The 21,767-nt window shown below is 35.7% G+C and overlaps 1 protein-coding gene across 1 annotated transcript in view; it reads left to right on the top strand.

Annotated features, from left to right (window-relative positions):
* LOC131431553 (RNA-binding protein 33-like) overlaps nucleotides 1–21,767 on the top strand; it is a 57,900-nt gene that overhangs the window by 25,522 nt on the left and 10,611 nt on the right. Inside the window, exons 2-3 of the mRNA XM_058597335.1 lie at nucleotides 5,740–6,043; nucleotides 6,107–6,449. Coding sequence (XP_058453318.1) covers nucleotides 5,740–6,043; nucleotides 6,107–6,449 — 647 coding nt within the window. The remainder of the gene's footprint in view (nucleotides 1–5,739; nucleotides 6,044–6,106; nucleotides 6,450–21,767) is intronic.

The following is a 21,767-nucleotide window of genomic DNA, read 5'->3' as shown; positions in this document are numbered from 1 at the left end:
CAATGGTTATTTCACTCAATTTATTGTTCAACTGAAAATATCATACATAGAAAAACTACTGCTCATTCGATAAATATAATAAAACGAAACTTCAATGAAATATGTTGATAAAATTTCTATATTATAAATTGGCTCCCTTAACCTTAACTACGGCTGTTTTTTTTTGTCCGACGTTGGGTCTAGTGGTTCTGGTTTTTCTCTAGAGAAATATCGTAGTGTTTCTCATCTGAAAAATGTATGCCTCCAAAGAACATCTTTGAAAGTGTCATAAGGTTTTTCATTGACATGATAGGGAGTGTATCAAAAAGTAGTTAGCAACATTGATTATTGAATAGAAAAGCGAAAAGAACATATTTTGACATCAGTTTCCGATATATTGTAGAAAAATTACATTTTTATGCATTTCACTGATTATATTGAAGAAAATCCTAGTTTCTGTGAAACGCTCACACTTTGGACTTGACATTCTTCATTAAATTCTGCATAGTTACTTTTGTGACTTTCCTGGTGGCAGCTGTCCAGTTTTTTTTTTTTTGAACTCCTGCTTGTTTTGGGACATTGTACCTTCCTTCCGAAAGTGCCGCTTGATAATTGCCCAATACCCTTCAATTGGCCGAAGATTCATCAGTTCGGTCGGTTGATGTCCTTTTCCACGAATTGTACATTATTTTTTGACAACCACTGTAGAACGGAGTTGGCGTAGTGGGCTGAAGCTAAATCCGGCCAGAAGAGAGGAGTAGCCTTATGCTTTCTGTACAGCATTCTCTTCTTCAAACATTCTTCCTCGTACACCTTGGCGTTAATTGTGCCCTTCGTGAAGAAAATCGACGACCGCAAACCACAGGTATAAATTGCTTGCCAGGCCAACACCTTCTGCCCAAACTTTTCCATCGCCACCTTGTGTCAGCGCCGTCCAGGTCCTGGTACACCGATTTCGTATAATATTGCGGTCCGAGCAGCACTCGAGAGTCTTCCTTGTCGTCGATCAGGATGCATCCGTCTTTATTCTGTAGAATCCGGTTATACAGTTTTCGCGCTCTTGTTTTGGCCTGAACTTGCTGTACCAGGAACTTTTTCGGCACCTTCTGTTTCTTGTACGTTTTCAGGGAGTTCCGAACTTTGATCCGTTGAATCATCCCGATGCTGGTTGAACTGCTTGGCCAAATCCCGCGTCGAAGCCGATGGGTTTTTCCTGATGTACTCAACCACTTTTAAGTCTCGTTTTCCTACCGGATCGGGTCAAATCCTTCATGGAAAGGGTCTTACCGAACTTCTCGATAATATTTTTGACACTGGTGTGGTGCACTTTCACCCGTTTTGCAATTTCGTTGTACGTGACATCACTTTCTGATTTCCAAGTGTGCAGAATTTTCTTTCGCGTTTCCGGATCAATTCGACTTATCATTGAAACGATAAGCCGTACCGAAACCAATCGATTGCGCAGCTGTTATTGACATGTAAACAAACATGTCACTGCAAAACGCGCTGCAAAAAATTAAGCCATTTCAGAGTAATAACTATTTGAATGTTGCTAACTACTTATCGATGCACTCCTTAGTAGCTGTTGAATTTTGTAAACTACTGGTCGAGGGAATACGTGTTTTAAATAATGAACGTGAATATATGTCTATATGTTTCGTCTTTCGTCTTTCGTCTTTCGTCTTTCGTCTTTCGTCTTTCGTCTTTCGTCTTTCGTCTTTCGTCTTTCGTCTTTCGTCTTTCGTCTTTCGTCTTTCGTCTTTCGTCTTTCGTCTTTCGTCTTTCGTCTTTCGTCTTTCGTCTTTCGTCTTTCGTCTTTCGTCTTTCGTCTTTCGTCTTTCGTCTTTCGTCTTTCGTCTTTCGTCTTTCGTCTTTCGTCTTTCGTCTTTCGTCTTTCGTCTTTCGTCTTTCGTCTTTCGTCTTTCGTCTTTCGTCTTTCGTCTTTCGTCTTTCGTCTTTCGTCTTTCGTCTTTCGTCTTTCGTCTTTCGTCTTTCGTCTTTCGTCTTTCGTCTTTCGTCTTTCGTCTTTCGTCTTTCGTCTTTCGTCTTTCGTCTTTCGTCTTTCGTCTTTCGTCTTTCGTCTTTCGTCTTTCGTCTTTCGTCTTTCGTCTTTCGTCTTTCGTCTTTCGTCTTTCGTCTTTCGTCTTTCGTCTTTCGTCTTTCGTCTTTCGTCTTTCGTCTTTCGTCTTTCGTCTTTCGTCTTTCGTCTTTCGTCTTTCGTCTTTCGTCTTTCGTCTTTCGTCTTTGTGTATGTATGTATGTATGTGTGAAGTCACCATCAGTTCAAGGCATTACCAATGTATGCGGGTAGACTTACAGTAGATCCGAATTTGATTATCAGATAGCTTTCATATAATTGGTGTTAAGAAGGCCAAAATGGGATTTGAGGACCCGGCGCCTTCCAGCAAGATCATCCGGCCATATAATAAAGAATTTCGCTGTACCAGCTTAAACCCGCCTGATGGTTTGTTTGCTAGAAGGGTGCGTCTTACTCATTTCAAACCTTCAGGGAGAAACACAAAGCTTCCCCCGCGTGACTCAGGTTGGCATTCCACTCCTTCATCCAGTCATTCACTTGTAAGATACCCTGATGCACTCCCTGCCCCTCCCCGTTGTCGATATACTTGAGCATAATACAATATAATATAATATAATATAATATAATATAATATAATATAATATAATATAATATAATATAATATAATATAATATAATATAATATAATATAATATAATATAATATAATATAATATAATATAATATAATATAATATAATATAATATAATATAATATAAAATAATAAAAAAAAATAATATAATAAAACACAATATAATATATCACATTCAAGCTAGTACAAACTTTTTTAAAAAGCTGTGTAAAGCATACAAGTGAAAATCCATTAAAAATCACCGTTGCACACGACTTTGCACGTATGAATGTCTGTTCTCTGTGATATAACATAATAAAAAATAATATAATATAATATAAGATGATATAAAACAGCATAATATAATATAATTTAGCACAATCTAACATAACATAATACAATATAACACAATACTTATACTTATAATATAATATAATATAATAAGATAATATATGAAATAATATGCTATGATACAATCTACAACAGTTGCTTTCGCAGTGTAAGTTATGCTCTTCTATCGTCGCAGTTTTGCAGAAAATATGATATTTCTGTTTTAATAATAATAATAATAATAATAATAATAATAATAATAATAATAATAATAATAATAATAATAATAATAATAATAATAATAATAATAATAATAATAATAACATTAATAACAATAATAACAACAACAACAACAACAATATATAATACAATGTAATATAATTCAATTCAATATATAACAAATAATGCAACAAACAACATGTTGCTATATACTATGATATAGCACTTTAGGATGGGCTTCAAACTACAATCCATTTCGCACCCTCTCATTCTGCTACTAACGCAGAAGGCGATAGCACCCAGTCGACGCCGTTCTATTGACCAAATGACATCAAAGACGCTCGGGGAGGCATGAGATAGGAACTTGTGAGGACTTAGTTATCTCACCATTTGACGACCTAATCTAGCGAGGTATGTTTGACACAAATCATTCTTTTTAACGATCTCTCCAATATAAACCAGTAAGTACCTAGAATTCCAGGAGATTTCATTCTGAGAACCATAAATTAGTCTAAGAAGTGTAACCTTTTCCTTCAACCATTCTCGGGGGATATTTTCATTAAAACAGTTTTTCTCCATTGATAATGAAGTATGAACAAATTTTAACTAATGTATCCTCATTGGCGTACGTTTATTACGTATACGCTTACAAAGGTCTATACTTTCTTGTGTGACTTTCGGTCAGAATACATGTATTCCGTGTAAATTGCTTGTCACCTGCAACCATCAACTGACCACACGCCAATGTTATCAAAGAGCTTTTCTCTTGTGGGAAACTGGACAAGATATCATCTACACTATAGGATAACGATACTTTTTCTACACCGTACCCAACCAATCCCAGTACTTCTGAGACAGTGCTCAAAAACAATAAACTACTGTCATCAGGAAATTAATCAAGTGCCTAGAAAAATAACAATGAGTCAGGAAAACCCCACAACGTTGTTCCCAACAAAAACAGCGATGCCGAACCAATGGACAAAGACGAGATTAACGAACCTTTACCTTTCCTTGATCCTTTGGATGGCAACGATAGTGCCTCTCCCCCTAGGAAAAGGGAGATCCAGTATTAAATATAATATAATTTTGAATTGTGTAATCAGCTACGGTACACATATAGTAATTATCCTGAATAAAAGTTGTTAAGATTTTTGTTTATTTCGAAAAAAAATTAATACAATTCCAGGATAATTGTAACATTCGTCCAATTTTTCGTACCAGTGGAATTTTGATTTATCATCAATCGTTAAAACTAGCGATTTTTCAATTGTTTGTGCCATGAGTAAACGACAATATGAATCACAACGTAATTTCGAAACCGTGATTCGGATCCGGATGAAATTCTTGCCTAAGACGCAAGATTACCTTCTATTTGAAGACGTACCCGCGCAATTACTCCTAGTTCCGAATCTGTCATATGAATTAATAAATTCAATGGTTACTGAGGATTTTCTTTAAATGTTCGATGCAATATTACTTTTATTAATCACACTAGCCGTTTCGAAAAATAACTATTCTACGCAAAGAACTATTCAGATCCAGGATAGCTGATGAAACAATCACTTTTAACAATTTATCGACATTAGTTACAACAAATCATATCCTCTACTCTACCTCTGGATAATTTGCTCCAGTTTATTTATCAATTTCCGTATAATCGCAATCTCACCTCGAGTCATTTATTAGATCGTACCCACAACAGGTTTCAAATCGACATCATCAACTCAGGTTTTTCTTTTCGATTACCAACCACTGCACCGACTCCTAGAAACAAAACTAAGACACGTCCCTCATCACAAGCTCCAGTTTAATTTTCTACACGCTAGTGCTTCACGACTGCCGAAGAAAAATTATCTCATTCAGCCTATACCTACGCAATATTGCTTGATATTAGTGCGTGATTTGAAATTTACTTCAAAATCACTTTCTTTTCCCTTCATTAAACTGTCTTGCAAACGAACAAACCGCACTCGACGGTCATTTAATCGGTGCTAAACTGTTCCACACTGACATTAAGAGGGCATCAACCATCAGTCCTTGGACAGGGCAGCGCAATTTAAATGCCGTTTTTTATTGCGTAGGTAGCTTAGATGATTACGCGCTGGGGACTGGTTTAGGTCGCGTGCCGACGTAAAACTCATCTGATCTATCGACACGTCAATTAGACGTAATCATGTGGGTTGTTTATTTGTATATGAATATTTCTTGTTTCAGATACATTTCAAAAAATGACATAGTTACCCTATATTCTGTTGAAGTATACGAAGCGAGCTAGTAGTCGAGAAAAAATTTCGCCTTCCATTGGAAGGTTTAGAGTAACGCTTTAAAATATAAACGCCTTGCTGTAGGCAAACTATTGTGCCGTTACAATTGAATCGGTTGATAACCGATTCAACTTTAAATTATGTGGAGCTTGCTTCCTCACACAAACTACTTTTTGTAGGAATGCATGCTGGCAGAATTTTTTTTCTCCTTCAAAGAAAACTTTCAGCTTCTTACATTATTTGATCAACCAAAGACGATTTTGGATATTATTTAACAGCTATACCGTTTCCGTTATTTTAGTTGCTTATTGGCTGCGTGTTATGGACCTGCTTGCTCCCGCTAGTACCAGCCGAACCGGAAGTGCCATCTTCAAGTAGGCCTACCAATCTGGAAGATATCGAACGAGATAATTTGAAAAGTGAACGACACTTGGCATTCAAAAAAGAGGCCATTCCACCGCCCCCACAATACCGTCCATCGTCATCACAAAGTAACAATCACTATTCGGTTCAAATAGAGCATCATCCCGGCGGAGCAACAAGCCACATCGGTATCAACTATGTTACACCGGTTCCGTCCGCGACGGGAGTAATTTACGCGAAAGGTATGATTGTTGATTGGAAATTTTGGCCGAGAAAAGGGATTAAAATAATTTTATACATTTTAGAATACCCCGTGCAGTACCAACAGAAGGTACCACAGGTTCACGAGGATCACTCCACGTATACCGTACCATCGCGGCAATCGTTGATCCAACCGATCATTGGAGGAAGTGCTCCTGCCAGTACCTATCAAAATCCACAACCTCAGTATGTGTACGTGCAGGCTCAGCCACAACAGATACAACCACCGCAAATTCAACCACAGCAAATTCAACCACAGCAGATTCAACCACAGCATATTCAGCCCCAACAGATCCAACAGCTGCACATCCAACCGCAACATTTCCAGCAATTTGCCAGTCATAGTTTACCGCAACCAGCGGTGCAAATTTCACCACAACATCAACAGTAAGTAGCAATTTAGACACTTTGAGAATTAGGCATACTGTAATTCCAGCTAGTAATCACTACTAATATGTAGGTAAAAATGCTGATACCCATGTTGTATTTAACCTGAGACGTGATTACCTCTCATCTCCAGAATAACTCAATTTACGAAGCAGTTGTAAGGATTGGATAAGAATTTTTTGTTTGTTCAATGAAGAAACATTTTGATCGTGGGTTCCTCTGAAGTAGGCTTGGTCCACCAGCGGGACACGATTCCTTTCAACATTTTTTCACTCGGTATAAATCATTGTTTAGTGGGTGCCCAACCCACTATTTGGTATTAAACAACCAAAATCTTAATTCCATCAGTATGGTCAAAATTTATCATCATTAACTCCTGAAATCGGCGAAGAAGATGTTCAAGAGGATAATGACTCCGGAGTCGCTTGGCAAAGACATGAAAAGAGGTAAACACGCGTCTTTACTATGCGCTATGTAAGGGTTTTTCTGCGAACTTCCGTCTTCGTTCGTCAATAGAGATTTCTCTTCACGACAAGCGCCACCAAGATGTGTTTGCTGTTTAATGCATGTTATTGGGTCACGTTGAATAATGGTTGTACGTACAGGTAAACACAGAGAATCTGTCATTTGCATTTAGAACAAAATTCAATGTGCATCCAGAAATAATATAAATCCATCTTCAAATCAAATACAAATAACAATACCCCTGGGTCCCATACAAACAGATCGCCCATGTTTGGTTCACGAAAAGATCAATTTAGCCTAGTATTTTCTCCTATGAATCCTTGACAAGTCATAGTTACCTAAAATGTATCTTACTAGCAATTTCATTTTAGCATTGGTATATTTTAATTTGTTTATATGGACCTCAATAATCAAAAAAATAATAATTATAAAAATATCGCGAAGGCGAATTCAGCTATAAAATGTTGTTAAGTATGTTATTGTATAAATAACTGTTTGTCTAAATAATGAAAAAAATCTGTTCATTTGATTGATTTATACTCGCTGTTTCCAGATCACGTTTAAGAGTGAGGATTTTTGTATTTTTTTTACGTTAGTTTTGATTCCGATCTGAAATAAGCAAACGAGATATTAAGGCTACCCGAGAAACAACAAAAACTTTTTAGTTAAGCAGCTCAAAGCTCAAAGAATAGAAATAAAACAGAAGCTGTTCTGGTAACCTTCGAATTTCGATAGAAACTACATACAAGAGATGGTCGGGTAAGCATTTTTTCAAACCTGAACCCGACCCGTACCCGGTCTAAAATAAAGAACTTTTACTCGTACCCGACCCGAACCCGAGATAAATTTTCCTTAAAACCCGAACCCGTACCCATTAAAAAAATTACATGGTTGTATGCAAGACACGACCGAGCACAATTGCATTAAAAATGAAACAATTTATAGGTTCCCATAATAAAAACAAAAATAAAGATAATGGCTTGAATTGTTTGCGAATGATAAAAACTGACAAATCATTTTTTTCATAATAATTACTAAATTTCTGTTTGAGCTGTTAGTAGAATGTTCTCACTAATAGTACTGTTGTTGTAGCGTTGAATTCCACTATATCACGTCATTACACTCTCACAAAGTCACTATTTTCACAGTCACTATTTTTCCGAAAGTGTATCAAACGTTATAATACAGATACGTATTTCGGAATGCTATTTGCATCCTTCTTCAGTGTATCGGTTTTATAAACTTATAAATCCAATCCAACCAACTCTTCTGCTATCGTACGTTCCGTGGTTTGATTAATATTTATGTAGATAACGTAAAATGAATTTTTAAATTCGAAGAATTAGGTTGGGCGCTATTTTCAAATCTAGAAAATTCTTAGTTTTTGAGGTTATAGTTAGATATTTATTGATAAACTAGCTGACCCGTCGAACTTCGTCTCGCCCAAAAACTATTTGTTCGCTTTTATGTGTTCGAAGAGCAGAATGGTCAAACGACTAAGTGGATAACGTTTTTCTCCAATATTTTGCTGATTACTTAACTGCTGATTCCAATCAACGGAATTCGACACACATTCGCTTTAGCCCAAAAAAAGAAACATCACCCAAAATTAATGTGAACATGTGTACAGCTTTTAAGCATCGATAATGTTTTCTAAAAACTTGTTCTGTACGTTCAAGTTGCCAAAAAGTACCACACGTACTTTAGAGTTCTAATAAAGTGGATATTTTTAGATACGAAGGAACTTCTGGTGCCTTGGAGAGACGACGCTTACATTTTAAGTTGATATTGAACTTACCAATTTGAGCATTCTTCTCAGCAAGAATGGCTTTTATCGTATCAAAGAACGCTCTCTAGCAACTCTTCACACGATTCAATCAGTGCCATCAAAAAGAGACGAATATCATCTCAGTAACAAAACACCGGCATGGTCCATTTAACACAGAATGGACACCAGTTTTTCTCTCGACAACCCTTCTGAACATCACGGGTTAGCACGTTGGGGTAGGGATTCGCTCTGAAGCAATTCTCGTTTTGCGATCCGATTCTACACGGGCAGTGGATAATTGTGATAGAATCATTTTACTATTGTCGCCTATTCTAACTATGTACATATAACTTCGGCATAAGTAAAAAAAAGCAAAGTCTTGGCATTACATTCCATTTGTGGAATTTGACCTTTCTGTTTCAACAGACTTCGCAGCCGATTCTTAGTGTACAGAATCATTGCATGGCTAGTACTATGGATCCTACTGACACTAAGAATCCTTCCAGGTCGGGGCTCGAACATACGGCATAAGTTGTGTCTATGAAAATATCTGTGAATGCTCAACACAAAGGTTTCGAAATATTGTAACCTAGTATGAGAATCATCAAGTTGATTCATCGGTTCGATTTTCTGGGATAATTGTCAAATTGCGATTATCCCTTGTTAAATTTCACACAACGCCGATTATTGCAAAACTGTATCTATTTTGGTAAGGGCCGTGAAATACTCAAAGTATGAGATGGAGCGAAAAAATGTAGAAAAAATCTTTCACTGTTCATGCATTGAGAGGCAGTGAGTTCTTGTAGTATCATCTACCAGATTGACGATGTTGTATACAATTTAGAGAAATAGTATCAATCCATCTTGAATATTGATATCTAATTGCCACTTATTATGTGCGCTTCGTGTAATCTAAATAATTCGAAAACAAAATGCAAGAAAAATCTCTTAGTTTGACTTCAGCGCTTCTAGAGCACAAACTTTTTGTTGATTCCCAATGACCAATAGTATTCATCTGACTTTATTACACACATTTTGGAATTCCACCAGTCATTTAGTAGGCAACAATGTTGATACCCAATTAAGCACGTGGCTCGGAATGACGAACCATATGAATCAAGCATGCACATCACACAAATCAACTTGTTGCGCGCCAAAAGATTCATTCAACGATCTAGTATTCCTTTCTTCGACGGCCAAACACTTATGCAAACACCTATCAATGATCTAGCAATCATTGGCGACTTTTTCAGTGGAAAATTCCATTGTCCATACAAAATAACTTTATTGGTTTTTCCCACTTTTCCGGTAAGTTTTCCTAATTTTTTTGATGTACGAAACCAGTGGGGGTAAAAACTGATCAAACAAAATAAAAATCATCTCAATCCGTCCATCCGTTCTTACGTGATGCGATTACAAAGAATGATCTCTGCATTTATATATATATATATATATATATATATATATATATATATATATATATATATATATATATATATATATATATATATATATATATATATATATATATATATATATATATATATATATATATATATATATATATATATATATATATATATATATATATATATATATATATATATATATATATATATATAGATAGATAGATAGATAGATATATAGATATATAGATTATAAACGAAATTGATTTTATAAATCTATTTGCTAATATTTTACCACCTAAATCAAGTCTGTATGTGAACTTAAAATTTTCATCCGAGTATACAATTTTAAATCATACGTTTCATTAATTTTGTTATTCATATATGTAAGGTTTTACAACCTGCTTTCGTTTAAACTCAAGTGAATTGAAAAAAATCAACCAAAAAATTGCTAAATACATGGGATATTTCAAAAGAACCAATAACCACGCAGATTCGGTTCTTCAATAGCTGAATGATTTATAAGATACTCAAGCGAACACGGTGTGCCGCAGACAGCATGAAATTGCACCAACACACAATGCGACAATCCAGCGAGCGAACGCATATACAATCCAGTCATCACCTCACTGGACAAGCTACTTGTGCCATTCACAGGTAGAAATATTATGCAGCATATGTTTATAGATTCCTCTTTGTGATAAGCTCCATACTACGCAGAACGATGCGGTGTTTTTACGCATGGCGCAAAGCCCCATATGCCGAACGAAGCAGATCTTCTACTGTATGAAATTATAGGTGTAGACCAACGATCGATACCGTCGGCCGTGCACGAAAAATCAAGTGAATGACATCATTTCGGTCAGCTGGGATTGATGGATAGAAACATAGGTCGATTCTAACTACCTTTTCAAAATTATGCAATTGAAATACCGAAACGACGTTGCCATACATGTTTAAGTTAAAAGTTTCCACATCGATTGGTTGTTAAATTATATCAATCCATCAACAAATGACTGAGTTATTAACCTTCGAAATCATGACAGAAAAAGGTTACGCAGCTATTTTTTAAGTTTTAATTGACACCCGGCCTCGTATAGTGAAGAGGAAAGCAATTTTAATGCCAAAACCAAACCGACTTTAAACGAATGAATTTGGGCTCCATACAATGATCATTCGGTGATTTAACTACTTAGAAACAATAATCCCATTATATACAAAACCTAACTTTAACTGAGAGGGTTATTCCATGCCTCTGTGTTAGAGGGTGCTCAATCAATAGAACTTATCAGTTTTGAAGCTTGAAGAAATTTTTGTAATAAACCGTGTCAATGGAATTTGTATAATTTACCTGAAAGTGTCTAAATAGATCACTGGAACATAACTTTTAACTGAAAAGAACAGTAAAATAAACTAAATAGCTATAAAATAAAATTAATAACATTTAATTCCACTACATTAAAAAATCTTTATTATTGTTTCACTAAAGTAACGAATGGTAACAGACACAAATACTTACCAATAAGCAAATACTAATGCAACATTACGACAGTAAATAATCGCTAATTGGCATTTCAAATGCTCTTGAGACTGAATTAGGGCCGACTTTGGTTAAATTTACGGCTATTCAGAGATGATGCTTATCTATGGTTAGTGTGCAATCTGAAAGCTGAATTCTGATTGATTTACAACTGATGCTCTTTCAGATTGTAGATAACCATAAGAAGTTTTTGTACTCATACAAGGCTATTTCGCTACCATTACTATTGCTTAGTTATTACCTGGGTAGTATTTTGGTGTGCTATTTGAAACCTTCATCAGTGTATAAATTTGCCTAGTGTAATCTAGCATGTTTGAAATCTCCATAGGGAAAATAATAATTATAATATACTATTCAACATGGAATTTATCATAAAATTAAGATTTTAGCTTTACTACTTAGTTCTTACATTGAAATATGTACATTTTATACTTTCAATTAGTGAATTCACATCCAAACTATATTCTTGAAAGTCCATCGCAGCCTGTTAGCTGATTCCAGTAAATATTTATATATTCTTATAAATATTAGTAGATAAGAAAATATTTATAAACAGTTATTTTTGGTACAAAACTATCATTAGTTTAGCGAGAACTAAAATAATTGATTTGAAAATTGTCATGCACATAAAATGATCAAAATCAATATACTTGGTGGGTCATTTAAAGTGGAAGCATTTGTTTCTGGACAAAATATATGAAAAAACATTTTTATTTATTTTCATTTCGATTACAATTTATTATGGTTCAAGTATATATGTTACATATATTTTTGCCTTTCTAATATAGAAAGGTTATGCAATCACTGTGTAAACCGAGGCCAGGAGGACCGATTGTCATATACCATTCGACTCAGTTCATCGAGTACGCAAAATGTCTGTATGTGTGTATGTAAGTGTATGTATGTATGTATGAATGTAACATTTTTTGTACTCACTTTTCTCGGGGATGGCTGAACCGATTTTCATGAACTTAGATTTAAACCCACACAAAGTTCCTGATTTTTATTCAAATCCGACTTGCGGTTCCGGAATTACAAGGTGATATGTGCAAAAAAATGAAAATAAGTTCACTAACTTTTTTCAAAGACGGCTGAACCGATTCTTACAAACTTAGATTCAGATTAAAGGTACAATTGTCCTATACAAAGTTCCTGAATTTTATTTTGATCAGACTACCGGTTCCGGAGTTACAGTGTAATTAGTGAAAAAATCTTATTTTAACTTACTTCCTCACAGGTATCATAGTCTCATACAAAACTGATACATTTCATCGGGATCCGACTTCCGGCTCGAAAATTATATGATGAAATGTGTTAAAAATTGGATACCTTTACTTGAAGCGGCGAAACAAAACACGTAAAAAAATTTCTTAACTTGCCTCGAAACTATTCCAATCGGTTATTGTCAGTAGACGGTCAAACATTAATTTGGCTTTCCTTGTTATTGGGTTTTGATGAATGACCGAAGATTGTAGCCATAGACTCAAAAATGGATCCCAGTCACTTTTCTCGAACCAACTTCGATTATACCGGTTCTCAGATTCCGGTTTCGGAAGTACCTTTTTTCGTTCCTCAGAGATGGCCTAACCGACCTCAGTACTGTTTCACTCTGTAGGTTATACTAGTTTATGGATAAACCTTTTTGTTTTTTTTAATCAAAAAAAAATATTTTGAAGAATACCACACATTTATATATGAGAATATGTGAGATATGAGAAAGGCATCATTACAGCACTAGGTTAATTAAAACATGTGCCTTGAGTACAAAATGTGCCTTTCTTCTGAGTTTTTCATCAGGTTGGCCAATGTATCTATCGATATGGCGGCGATTTCACGTCGTATGTTGTCTTTAAGTTAAGCTATGGTCTAATGGAATTAAATCGGGAGATCTCGGGGGCCAGTCAAAATCACCGTTTTTCGATATGACTCATCCGGGGAACAATGGTCGTAACAAATCGATTGTTAGTCGACCTGTATGGCATGTTGCACCGTCCTGTTGAAACCAATAGCCAATCGAACCATTTTCACGAACAATGGCATTACAACCAAGCGCGTACCCAGAAAATAATTCGGGAGATGTTGTTATAATACAAGAGAGATCGGGGCTAAATCGGTCACTTTTCAGAAATTGAACAAAAAATTTCATTAAAACTGGGTTTTTACCCAAGTCATCTCCAAGCGCGGTTAGAAGTTGTCCGGTTTAACCACGTGTCCGTTCTAGCCCCTGTCTCCCTTAATAATTTCTTCAGTTTCGGGGGGAAGGGAGTTTGAATTCTTAGACCCCCTCCTACCGTTCACGCGTCTGCATTAACAGCTTTCGTTGCTCCATCATCGACTTGGAAAAAATAAGCACCAATCACCATATCCGCAAACACCAAACTGTAAATTTTTGGTTGAATAGAGGCTGTTCCTGTTCAGTGGCATAAACCAACAACTCGAGTTCTTGTAGCATCTTCATCCATTTAATGTGAAATCTGCCTCGTCTGACATGATGATGGGTTCCACAATTGAGAAGTTATGTTGAATGTAAAGCTGAGTAATGGTAAAATTGTCTTGGAATGGCACTTCCCACGCGTCAATTCTGTCAAAAGTTATTGGGTTTCTTTTTATGCGATATTCACCTAACCAGAGACCATTTTTGTAGAAACAGAAAATGAGAATTATAGTTGGGATAGTAAATGGTAAAAGACCTTTATCACTACTTTCCGACATACCAGAGACTTGGACGATTCGCATTGTTCAGATGCCTAAGCCCGACTCCTGTGGTAGAAGGTAAAAGTTAAGTTACTAAAAGATTTCTGCTTGCTTAAATGACCCTCTGTCACGTCTCTCCTTTTCCCTTCTATATATTAACATCCTTGCTCTCTCTTGAGTACTATCATTCTATAATTTTTATTTTCTGTTTCTACAAAAATGGTCTCTGGTTAGGTGAATATCGCATAAAAAGAAAAAAAGAAATATTGACTTAGTCGTCAAAAAGAAAGAGTAAAAAAAAGTTATTGGGTTTGCCCGATGCTTCCACTTTAAACGACCACCTTGTCAAGGATGGCTTTTATCGTATCAAAGAACGCTCAATGGCAACTCTACACACGATTGAATCAGTGCCATCAAAGAGAGACGGATATCATCGCAACAACAAAAACCCGGCGAGAGCGGGAGAGCGAATTTCTCTTGATGACATTTCTGAGAATCAAAGGTTAGCACGCTACTGTGGGGATCCTCTCTGAAGCAACAAACGGTCGCTTATTCTCGTTTCGCGAACCGATTCTATACAGGCAGTTGATAATTGTGATATAATCATTTTACTATTGCCGCTTATTCTAACTATGTGCATATAACCTGTGTCTATGTATAAGTTGTGTCTATGAAAATGTCTGTGAATGCTCCACACAAGGGTTTTGAAATATTGCAACCTAGTATGAGAATCATCAAGCCGAATCATCGATTCGATTTTCTGCGATAATTGTCAACTTGCGATTCTCTCTTGGGAAATTTAAAACAGCAACGATCATTATCAGAGTGTAAATTTTTTTAAGGGCCATGAAATACTCAGAGTATGAAGTGGAGCGAAGAAATGTAGAAAAATTCTCTCGTGGTTCATGCATTGAGAGACACGAGTTCTTGTAGCATCTTCTACCGGATTGAAAATGTTGTATACAATATAGATAGCAATATAGCAGCTTCTATCAAATTTTCCAACACTGCACCTTGTATAACTTCTACTCAATCGTCTGTATGCATAATTTTTCAGTATCAAGATTGTGTATAATTTATTTATACAATTTACTCATTCAAACATCTCTTCTAATCTGATCATGATCATGTGTGATTTTTATGCTACCTGTTCAATGGTCATATAATTAATGATCTTTAATTACATTTGATTTTGTATTTTCAGTGATATTGCCAGCACTGTCACTTGTTAATATTTCAATTAAGAATATTTCCGCGCTCACCAGAAAATGCAACTGTCAAAATATTTAGCATAATAATTGTATTTTAGTTTTCTAAACAGCCTTTGACACATTGATTTATTAAAGCACTTTTAGTGACGCATTAAACTTTTTACATCAAGTAACGTATCAGTTTTTGTTGATCACATACTGGTTCACCGACGGGCATCCAACTAAAACTTATTTTTCTATATTGTACATATTACTCCGTCGAATGAATCGGTTTTCTCCACTTCCTGATCGACAAGTTGAATATTAATATATTGCTTTTGATTTTTGCTTTCCTGACAAACGCGAAATTTCGTACCGGTTGGATAGCGACTTCAGTTGGCCATGGAAACTAATTGATCGCGGAAAGGAATAATATGAAAAACTGGTAATGTGATGCTCTCTACTACGTCACTTCGTCGCTATATCCGGCGAACAGCAAAATTTTACACTGTCTTTTTTAGTGGCTTGTTGACACTCACCCCCAGCAGCGAAATTGTGTAACAAAGCGACATGCTAAAATTCGTCGCTGTTTAGCCTAAATATTGTGACAAACCTAACATGGTTATTACACAACTGCCAAAACAGCGCATAATGTATCCTTCTACTCGTGACGATGTGCTCTAGTTGTATTGAATAATGATGCCACCTGGGGTAAAGCAAACATGATAATCACTGTACTGCCAATTAAAATGAACTAGTACCTCGGGGCAGCTACCTGTTGCTTTTCAGTATGATGTTAAAGGCTTAATTGGTTTTGCTGATGCTCAAAACACGGTCCTACTTTGGAACTGCGGCAATTTTATAGCTGAGTGCGTAGGAATACGCACTAAAAGCATGATTATTTACAATGTTGTTCGTATCGATGGGTACTGAAGGGCTCGTAATAAATTCTTTGCAATTTTAAAATACAATCAATCACAAAGAAAAATGAACTATTTTAGTGTTATGGTAACCTAATGAACAAATATTAGTACCATGGAAAACTTAGCAATGCATAATATACTCCATTCAAATAGAGAAAAACGATCAAATGAAATCATATTAAGACAAATTAGAAACAAATTTCAACGTAAACGGACCGAATTCAAGTTGAATCTTAATATCATAGTATCTTGTAGTAGCACTCAAGGTTCTTATCTCAATATTCACTGTACTCTGGATAAAATGCGTCACTCACTAATCACTCTATCATTCCCGTGTCATGATTTCGGCGCCCTTACTTTATTGTGCCATTATCGTGCCAGCATCACAGTAAAGTGCAATTATTGGCCACTTTCATTCAGGTGATTTGATTATACACGGGTTAAAATTGTGCTACATAGATTTCATTCTCTCATGTCTGCATAGCGCTTCAAGTTGACCCCAAAATTGCGTTGAAGTCGAAAATGAAACGTTAAAATAAGAAATTGATCAAAATAAACAAAGTAAAGCAATTCATTAAAGGCATTAGCAATTCCTACTTACTGACTTCCCTGTTACTAAAAGCTTATTTGGATCCGATTAACTAGCGAATTTTCTCTCGATCACAAGCCTTGATCTACTGTCGGTAATCATTTTCTTTCTCATTATAAAGTTTGTTTCACAATCTTTCCAACAAGAAAGGAAAGCGAGTATTTGGGAAATAATGAAGCATTTGTTTCGATTATTCTTTATGATACATTATTAAAGCTTCGGCGCAGTATAGTCGCCTATACCATTCAGCATAACTTGTTGGAAGAGTACGCGATATATTCTTATTTTTCCGAGATTTCTGCTAAAATTCTGAACATATTTTTTTTCATGATGAGCTAGACATTTTTAACCATTTAGAAAAAAACGGTTTGGGCCTAAATATCCCCCAAATGTTATAATATTTTTGAAAAACCCTTTCGCAATAGGTAATTTGATGTGATTAGCTTCAAATTAATGCAACATGGGTTACTTAACATCAATTAAATCCATAGAGTTTGTTAGGTGGGCCAAAATATATGAAGTGACAAAAATACCTCTGCTACCCTACCGGTCGTGCAGTGGCTACGATTTAGATCATTGTTCGATGTACGCTTACCAACTCGGTGCTGTTGTAGAACTGTTTCTACCATAGCTCAGGGTGACGGAAATAGTAAGCGCGTATGCAGGATTGCCTGTGAACGCAGGTTCGAGTCCTGTCTCTGAGCGTATCTTTTTCCAAAAAAAAATTTTTTCTGTATTTCAGTTATTGCAAAGTTGAACTTAGTTATGGTGACTTTACGTCAAACCAACTAAAAAATAATAAATCGTTAATCAATTTCAAGTTAAGTTCGTTTAAAATATTTAAACTACAAGATTTTAACTTACAAAACTTAAACTCGATGAAAAATAGTCATTTAAACACAGAAACATGATTTCACAGATCAAAACCTGTTTTATTACACCCCGTTTTTTTTATTTAACAATATATTTATTAAGGCTCACTGGTTTAGCTCTAAGATGCCGAGGGCATGCACACCTAATGTTGTCATGATGCGTATCTCATTACTATCTACGTGAATGTTTCTCTTAGCAGTTATAGATCACTATTTCCTGTATTTCTGGCACCAGAGATCGGATCGGATATAGCCAAAGTCAGTTTATATGGATATCCATTATTTAGATCTAGAAAATTGGAACAGTTTTGAAGAATCACAAGTATAACCGAAAATCAACTAACAAAACCTTTAAATTAGATAAGTTTTGGGCCCCGTTTCGGTTTATTTCTGTGTTTTGTATCGTCACTTTATAAAACGGTTTGAAATGTTTGATACTCAACAGTATATTCCTTCTCATTCATTTTACTTTTGTTGCCTAAGCTCCCAGAATTCATGGGTGGCGGTTCTCATGTGAGTTTTCAAATTTGAAAATTGAAATTACTACCTAATATAAATTCGAATGGACTTGATGTTCACAAATCATATCAAAGTAAAATTCTACTAAATCTCGCACTTAATTTCAAAAAACAATTGCTTGTTTTACTGACAAACATGAATCACCTGATTAATATTCAATGAACTCAGGTTATTGATCGTTTGTAGATTTGCGAATAAAAAAATGACAACGGAATACATTTTTATGGTAAATCATGTATTTATAGCTCTAAAATTTACAGACTACAATAGAACATAACAAGGTTTTCGATAGGTTGCGCAATCGTTATAGTTAGTTCCTGTTTACCTTATGATTTGCATGTCGTTGCAAAACTTCCATAACTGCTAGTGCAAAATGGTTAAGTTGTTGCACAATTAATTTATATGTTTCAAGAGTTGTTCTGCAATATTTTTTAATTTTTGTAAGGGAAAGTGTGAAATTTCGAACCCCACTTTGATTCTGGAATTAGAAATCAAAATTGATTGATTCATGTGTCACATTCCCCTGGTTATTTGGAGATTTGTGCCATGCCGTAGCTTCTCATCATTTTCCTGACGAGAAGAGAAGGATACAAGGAACATAGAAAGTAATTGTGAAGTGCGCGAGGTGGAAAAACAATACAAAACAAACAGAAGCAAATCATTCTGTATCCCCGAACGGATGCTGAAGGATGTGCCATAAGGCACATTCGCTAAAAGCTCCAACTCCCGATTTAGAGATTATACAAAACCGATACCATTGTGCACTCCCAGAAGAATACAGAACGAAAATCTAGTAGAAATATTTTTGTCTAAGCGTAACTTTGCAAGCTTCGTCAATAGCAGGCATGTTTGGATGCAGTCCAAGAGCGAATCTTGAGTTATATCCATTATTAGTTGACAGCGATAATGCTGGTTCAGAACCAATGAAATCATTCGTTGCACTATCACACAAAAATAAATTCGTTTACCACAGCCTACCTACTGAAGTGCCGATTGTACTCCACACAGAATTGCGTAGATTTCTGTTTGGAACACATTACAGTGCCTACCAAGTCAATGAAACTGCTCTAGTCTCTTTTCACGATAGTAGACACCAACACCAGCACGACCATTCAACAGGGAACCGTCCGTATAACAAACTATGTGTTCATCAAGATGTCGTTCCAAATAACCAGACAACCACGTCTCACGAAAAGTAATAATATTTTTTAAGGCGATAGAGGAAAACTTCGAAGCACACTTTGACCCTGACTGAAAACTCACCGTAAATAGCATTTTTTTTTTTCAAAATTAGAGAAATGGAGGTTAAACTAGAGGTAAAATACTATGATGCTCCAATATACGCCGAATTTGAAAAATAGAATTATTTTAAAGTTTCTAAAGATTGCCAAAATAGGTATATTCAAGTTTGTCATTTTGGGATAATCGTAAGGAATTTCAAATCACTTGGAAAATTGAGACAATTTGAACAAGTATTCGTGTGAAACGTGCATTTATGTTGTCGTAACAAAAAACAAACATAAGATTCGAATGGAAAATGTACATAAAAATCGATGTTGTTTTTTCGAAGCCGCAGTTTCCGATTGATCACGCGGGATATTGACGATAAATTACCAAACAAAACACTAAAAAAGGCTTGAAATTAACACCCTGATTATACTTTTTTGTTGATAATTCATTGTTATTTCATATGAAAAATCGCTTGGAACCCTAATAATACAGTGAAAAGCTTTAAAATAAGTAGTGGTTTGATATGTATCACAAGCTGTGTTCGCCAAAATAACCGTCCATGAGTCCCAATTTCAAGAAGTGGCATTTACTACTTGGGCTTTCACATTTCTCTCGTTTTTAAATAGTCCCGTTCTACTTTACTTATCGTTTCCACACCATGTTACCCCATATTTACCCATATTCCATAAAACTTAATCACCTATTTTACATTCCACCGTTTGCTTACAGCGGTTGAATTACTACTCATGTTCCCCATCATGTCCATGTTACTCCAAGCCAAAGGGCCGTCATCCCACAAACCCCACCAGCTAAAACGGTGCCAAAAAAATAACAATAGCTCTGTTAAAAGTTTGAAAATATTGTTATTGAGCTCCTCTTCATAAACGATAATTGTTATGAAAATAGGATCTAATCTCTTTTTTCGGTCGATGCCGCGGCCGGTCTTCAGTGGATTACACAATAATCGGTATCGATGTGAAACGGACGCCGGGAGTGAGTCGCTGGTTGCGGTTGACTATGGAAATTTATCTTCTTGAGAAGGTATTGTGGCGGGCTTTGATGCGACCACATCATCAGGCGAACTACAATTGATATAGTTCCCGATGATGAATACTGTTGTTCCCCAAATATGAAAATTATATTGAGGCTGGGCGCAGCATATGAGAAAAAAATATGAATAGCATTATGGGTTGTGTAACATAAAATGGACTACAAATGTTTGGTCGACGGAAAGGAATGTTGATGGGAGAGTTGAAAACGAAAGTCTATAGCGAAATGCATGCGAAATAGTTTTATATGGTCTGATGGCATACCACAAAACTAAGTGTGAAATAAATTCTCCTTATGTCGATTTCAATGGTCAGTTAAAGAACAACAAATATAACTAGCCTCTTCATTGGAATCGACCACTAACCTGGAGCAGTCGTTTTAGTAGCGAAAGAAGACATATTGTGCGAAAAATATGGTGTCAGTTGTATGGTTAACCGGTATGCGAGTATTTTCGGGACCGGAAAACGGGAACCAGTGTAGCCGAAGCCTACAAACTTGACTGAGATTTTCAACGTTTTTTGCATCATCGACGACGCCGTTTCAAACGACGATTCGAAATTTTCAAAGCTCATCAAAGCTGTAATTCCGGAATCAGAAGTCGGATCCGAATAAAATTTAGCAGCTGTATATGATACCATAAGAACATTCATATGAAGCCAAACTTCTATAAACCGGTTCAGCCATCTCTAAAAAATGAACATCAAATAACATTGTTTATAAATTGAGTTAGTTTAGAGCTCAATTCAGAATATTGTTTTACGTTTTGTGTTCCGTGACTCCAAATAACGGTTTAAAAGTTTAGATCCGGATAAAATTCGAAAATTGTATAGCACCATAATACCCTTGATATGAATCTAAGTTTGAAAAAATCAGTTTAGCTGAGAAATCGGAGTGAGTTCCGTTTTGGATTATTTAATCACTATTTCTGGTATTTCTAGAACCGAAAACCAATTAGTTGGTAGCCGGTATTGCCGAAGTCGATTCAAGCCCATGGTCATCAACCAACAAGACCTACGGATTGGAATAGTTTCCAGTATAAATTCGACTAACGGTTTTAAATTTTTACCATACA

The sequence above is a fragment of the Malaya genurostris genome, chromosome 2, assembly GCF_030247185.1.
Source record: "Malaya genurostris strain Urasoe2022 chromosome 2, Malgen_1.1, whole genome shotgun sequence".
Taxonomy (NCBI): Eukaryota; Metazoa; Arthropoda; class Insecta; order Diptera; family Culicidae; genus Malaya; species Malaya genurostris.
The sequence above is the reverse complement of the archived record's forward strand: the minus strand, read 5'-3'. Positions and strand labels throughout refer to the sequence as shown.